Below are 5775 nucleotides of genomic sequence, written 5' to 3'. Positions count from 1 at the left end.
TGTGTGTGTGTGTGTGTGTGTATAAAAAAGAAACAATCAAAAGTGAATGTATTTTTTTCTACAAAATATAAAATGATAATGAACTGTCCTGCATTTCTGTTTTAATATCTATAAATTTTCTGCTAAAAGCACAAAAAAATACACATGTGCTAATGATTCATCTTTTTTTCCCATCATGCCTCAGTGCTAGGCATTAGCTAATCCTGTGTACTGTTGTAAAATAGCAGGGAAAAAACTGTTGTCAAATTTGTGCAATCTACAATAATTATTCGCACAAGCTGCGATTGTGTTTGATATCTGTATTTTAAATTCATGGCTTGTGAAACAAGTTGGACTCTTTCGGTTCTCTCGTTCGGCAGAATTAATTTTCTAACTCAAATAATGACAGCGAAGACAGAGCAGGCCAGAGAAAAGGGCATCACGAAAGCAAAACCCTATCTCGTGATGAATCACAGTAATATCTCCCTTTAGAGCACAGACAGCCCTCCACACATCCGTCCTGTCTAAGCCCTGGTCTTGGATCAGCTTTTCCACTATCAGACTTTAACGATTACAGCCATCAAGCGGTGCCCAGGGCCTTGGCCTTGGGGCACGATCCAGGTCCACCTCATAACTCATCCCACCTCACAGCATCTCAGCAAAACACCTGAGCTGAGAGGTTTTTTCCCAGCAGAAGGCAGGAGGAAGCAGTTAGTGCCAGGAGAGAGCCGGAGAGGAGAGGAGCCCAGAGTGGAGCTCAGGTTTTAGAATTATAAATTCACTGTCGCTCGTTTCTTTGAGACTGATAATTAGAAAGAAAACAGGCTGAGAGGAAACCAACAGATATAAAGATTTCTTAAATAACTTTTAATTTGAAATGAGGCAGACAAAAAAAATGAAAAGAAAAAAAATCAGATTTTTAGAGCCAGAAAAAGAGACATTCATCTTCAATTTTGCGTATTTCTATTAAATGTCATCTTCTCATTTTGCTGAAACACCTCTGGCTTCTCAGCGCAGCCCTGTGGAAACCTGATTAAATATTGAAAATGTTAACGCGACATGCAGATAAATGTGCTCAGAGTGGCACGCTGGGCACAGCTGAGCCCCAACCCTGAAAATCAATACGGACCAGGCTGCCCGCTGCCTTGGAGGAACAGAGGGAATAGGTCACGGAGGCAACATGCTTCCGATCCAACACGCACGCACGCACGCACGCACGCACGCACACACACACACACACACACACAAACACACACACACACTCAGTGATCAAAAAGCATCTGTTAAAAATGTTAAAAAGAGCAGCAAACTAACAAGCTAAATTATAAATAAATGTGCTTCACATAAAACGAATTATAAAGAAAATATCTCTGTGGTTGAGAAACATTACAACTGTATCAAAATCTAAACCAATTAAATAATCCACTGCCTCTGAACAGAGGGAGAATGCTCCACCAWTGGCAGAGCTCAGTTTAAGTGTCCTGGACTCTGATTGGCCCACAGGGCGGGGGCTGGCCTAACCTGATAGGCTGCGGTGGCGTCGGTGCTGGTGTCAGTCCCCAGGCTGGCCAGCTTCTCCTTCATGCGGAGGTGGGAGTGCTGGCGGACGCAGAAGAACGTGGCGGACACGGCCAGCACCACCARGATGAAGAGCATGCAGAGGATGGAGAGCAGCAGGAACTGGCCCGACTCCACCCGGGTCTCCTTCACCACCGGGATCTGGGTCAGACTGCCCCTCTGGAGGACACAAACACAGAGCGTACACACTGTTAGAGCAGAAAACACAGCTACTCTGATGTTTCTCTTTCTTTAAAGCATTGTGACCACTTTGATGTAGTTTTCACCTGAAACCTTACTTTGCCAATAAATCAAGAGAACGCAGCAGTCTAACTGCCACCATATCATCTGAATTCAGGCTCAGCTGTGTCCAACTCTGGATATTTACAACCTCATTTAGTGCTGGCATGAGTCAGTCTGGCACTACACAGCTAGAGGAAGCTGGGATGCTAAAAGCTTGTGCTTAATTAGCTCCTCTGGWCCGGAGCTGGAAGGATTAAGCAGCTTTGGCCAGGGCTGGGGAGACACAGGTAGTTCAGAAGAGACCTTTAAACATTCACCACTAGCTGAATGATAATGCTTTAAAAACAACAACAACCACACCGTAAGTTAATACAACAGGAACTCTTATAAAAGACTTAAAACACAACCTAAAATGCTTTTAGGTAGAAAAAGCTCATGCTTTGGTATTTTTTCCATTTCTTGTAATGATAAATTAAATCTAGAGCCTAATTGATACAAAACAATATCAATAACATCATCAAGCTCCTAACTGTCTGTGTATTTAAAGATTGATGGAGGAATGAATCAAATCTACACTGTTAAAAAAAGAATGGAATAGCTCTGACATTTAGCCCACCCAAGAAAAAAATAAAATAAAAAAAAGCAGGAGTCTAATAGGCCAGCTGAAGGATGGCTACAACTTGTTATCATTTACCAAACAGGATGCTCCACCTCAGACCAGGAACAGTTTGATTTGACCTTGTGCTTGGTAATTGCCAGTGGTTTTGACACAGGTCTGTGTTGAGCCTGACAGCAGTTGCTTTTTGATTGCAGCTGCAGTGGTTCAGGCATGTAGTTTCAATCAATGATTAAGAGTTCAGGAAATAAGAGAGAGACTCAAAGAGGCCCCAATGCAGACAGAAGGGAAAATGTTCTCCGTCCAGACTCGTCATTAGGTGATCAGATCAATAAATCAGCAATACTTGGTATAATACAATTTGCACTGCTAGAACATTAACATCTTATCATGCCGTAAAACTAAAATAAAAGGGATTTTTTTCATTTAATATTCAACAAATTCAACACCACAATTTCGGCACAGTGGTTCAAATCCAAATCAAATCTAAAAAACCAAAGCATGTGTTTTCTTTGACGGAAAAATAAAACAACACATAATCAAGTTCATCACAGATGTGGCCTTTTATCTGTTGCTACTCTTGAAAAAAAATATCCACCTTGAAATGAATGAAAAGCGTTACCACAGTGGGAGCAAACAGCCTTGAAATTCTATGCGAGCATAAAAGAGTGTTTGAAGGCGGCAATCGTGTTGAAATCAGAAGAGAGAGACAGAAAAAGGGAGAAGCAAAGAGAAGGAAAAGGGAAGGAGATGTGAGGCTAAGAATCACCATGATGGGCTCTTGTAGTTATGTCCTGCGGCTTCATCATTTGCATTTAATTTAATTTTTTTGTAAAAATTTGTTTTTAGTAAAACTTGAATCCAGTGCGATGAAATGTCAATTTTTTTATCATGAAATAAAACCCTGCAAATTCAACCATCTCAATAGAAAAAACAAGTTATGAAATATTAGCATTTTCAAAAATGTACATATATTTTTATGTTGATGTTTTAATGACTGCTTTAGAATTACAGTCAGGTTGTAAAACCTGATGAAAAATTGTGTGTATTCATTTTAAAGCAGGTAAAAAATTCCCCTCCCGATTCAACAATAATGCATCCAAACTGATTCTCTGCCTCARACACTTTCCCTCCATTCAGGCTGGCCCTGTGCTGAATCTGAGGGGAGACGGGGGGCCAGATGGATTTCGCTCCTCGAGATTATTCAAATGATGAAAAGGAAGGTCAGGGTGGCTGCCCATTCATTCACACCACATTATCCTTTAAGTCCAGGAAAATCAGAAACACACAACTGCAAACACCTTAAATCCACGTGACGTGAATTTACTGAATCGACTACATTTAAAACAGAAGTCATGCCATTAAATAAGAGACCAGGTGGAATATTTCAAAAATAAAAGTCATAAGTAGACCAATTTTTTTTTTCAAAAAGGCCTACAAAAATGGCGAATATGGTTTGGCCTATTTAATTATTATTTTTTAAAATACTCTAAAACTCTAAATAATTCTTATTAATTTGAATAAAAAAGAAATGAAGCAGCTCCATTCACGCAGCATAAATCCTTTCCGTTGAGCCTATTGTGCCCAAGAGGTGTGGAAACTCAACAAAAAGAAAGAAAGAAAGAAAGAAAGAAAGAAAGAAAGAAAGAAAGAAAGAAAGAAAGAAAGAAAGAAAGAAAGAAAGAAAGAAAGAAAGAAAGAAAGCGGGTGCAAATAGTGTTGGTTAGATATACACACATGCAGAAATAATTTGCAAACTTTGTTTGTTTCCTCTGTGAAGGAGCTGGAGCTGCTGGAAGCAGGGACAAAGATGCAGAAACTTTGTCTCCAGATGTGCTCACACCTGCATCTTTACTTCCGATGCTCTCTCAGCTTTTGGCGATTTGCTGCCCACAACTTTTGCACGCAGAAATGTCAAAATCGAAGGAAACAAACTCCTAAAATATTCTGCAACTCGCCCAAGTTCAGCCTCGTTTTCCTTTCATCATCATCATCATCATCATCATCATCATCATCATCATCATCATCATCATCATCTAATTAGACTTTTAGGCACCAAACAAGACATAAAACAAGATTTACCTAAATCCATGTGGCGGCGCGGAGCGACCGTTTGCACTGAACTCTGCAGAGATGCCGTGTCTTCTTGTATTCCAGAGAGCTCGAATGAACCGCTGACTGATGCTCGCCGCAGCTCCAAGAAGCGTTTGTGCGTCCCCCCAGCCGCCCACTCAAGTCCGCTTCCCTGAAAAGTTCCCCTGCGAGGGTCCCATGCGCCCCCCCTCCCCTCAGCGCCAACAAAAGACTGCAGCTTCAACACGTAGATGGAGAGGGCAGAGAAAAAAAAAGACGAAGAAGAAGAGGAAAAAACAGAAGAGTCGGAGAGAATAAAAAAACGAGAAGAATGTGGGATATGCCCGCCTGATTCTCCGAGCCTCAGAAGAATGTGCAGAAGCCCCACTAGTGAGTCCTTTCAGCCTCCATGTGCCAATGAAAAGAGACAGGGGAGGTGGTGGGGATTTTTTTCTTCTTCTTCTTTTTTTTGGCGATCATTTAGTTAAGGCTGAGCCCCTCCTTATATTCAGCAGCTCAGGAGTCCCCCCGTCCACCGAACATGTCATATCCACCGGTTGCTATAGCGATGCCTCCACATGTTGTCGACGCTGAATGTTCGAGGAGCGATGCCTGGCTAATAGGCTTGCGGGCCGAGGGGGCAACATGAATGGACGCGGGGCTAGTCGCTCATTTGTTGAGCTACTAGGGGTTCTCTGTGTTTGGTGTGTGAATTGCTGTTTTCTCAGGCTCTCCTTTTCCCCTCTGTTTCTTCTCCCAGGGATTCAGTTCTGTGAGCAGAATAAGGGAGATCGTGCAGTCTATTCTTAAAAAAGTAGACTTTTTTTCCTTTTTTTTTTTTGCATTCAAAGCTGAAGTGAGCTCCAGAACAAGAGGCTGCCACACAGCGCAGTAAACTATATGAATGCTACACTGGAGATTATCTAAGGAAAAATGCTCAGCCTGTAATGTAAATCATGTGTAATTGGCTAAGTCTTTTCTCTTCTCACCCCCCCCCTCCTCCTCAGATCTGCCAGATTAAAGAGAAATTGGAAAAAAAAAAAAAAAGAAAAATAGGAGGGGGAGGAAAACTGCAAGTTTAACAAGTTTTTGAGATAAGACTCAGTAAAATGCTATCCTAATTAGCAATCAGGGTGAAAAAAAAAACGATCCAATGGAAAGCAACAGCTGCACTTAGCAGGGAGAGAGCGAGAACGGGGGATTATGGGAAGAGAAAAGGGGAGAAAGCAAAAGAAAAGGGGCGGTGAAGAGAGGAGAACGGGGGTCCTGTCAAATGCAGATGACGAGTCATGGGGAGGGGGGAGTGG

The 5775-nt window shown here is 41.8% G+C and overlaps 1 protein-coding gene across 1 annotated transcript in view; it reads right to left on the bottom strand.

The window, feature by feature from the left end:
• Nucleotides 1-5775, bottom strand: part of ptprn2 (protein tyrosine phosphatase receptor type N2) — a gene marked incomplete at its 5' end in the record, with an annotated part of 140991 nt that overhangs the window by 24804 nt on the left and 110412 nt on the right. The window contains 1 exon segment of the mRNA XM_014013339.1: nt 1501-1716. Coding sequence (XP_013868793.1) covers nt 1501-1716 — 216 coding nt within the window.

This window comes from Austrofundulus limnaeus, unplaced genomic scaffold (assembly GCF_001266775.1).
Source record: "Austrofundulus limnaeus strain Quisiro unplaced genomic scaffold, Austrofundulus_limnaeus-1.0 Scaffold100, whole genome shotgun sequence".
Lineage (NCBI taxonomy): Eukaryota > Metazoa > Chordata > Actinopteri > Cyprinodontiformes > Rivulidae > Austrofundulus > Austrofundulus limnaeus.
This window is presented reverse-complemented; position numbering and strand designations above follow the sequence as displayed.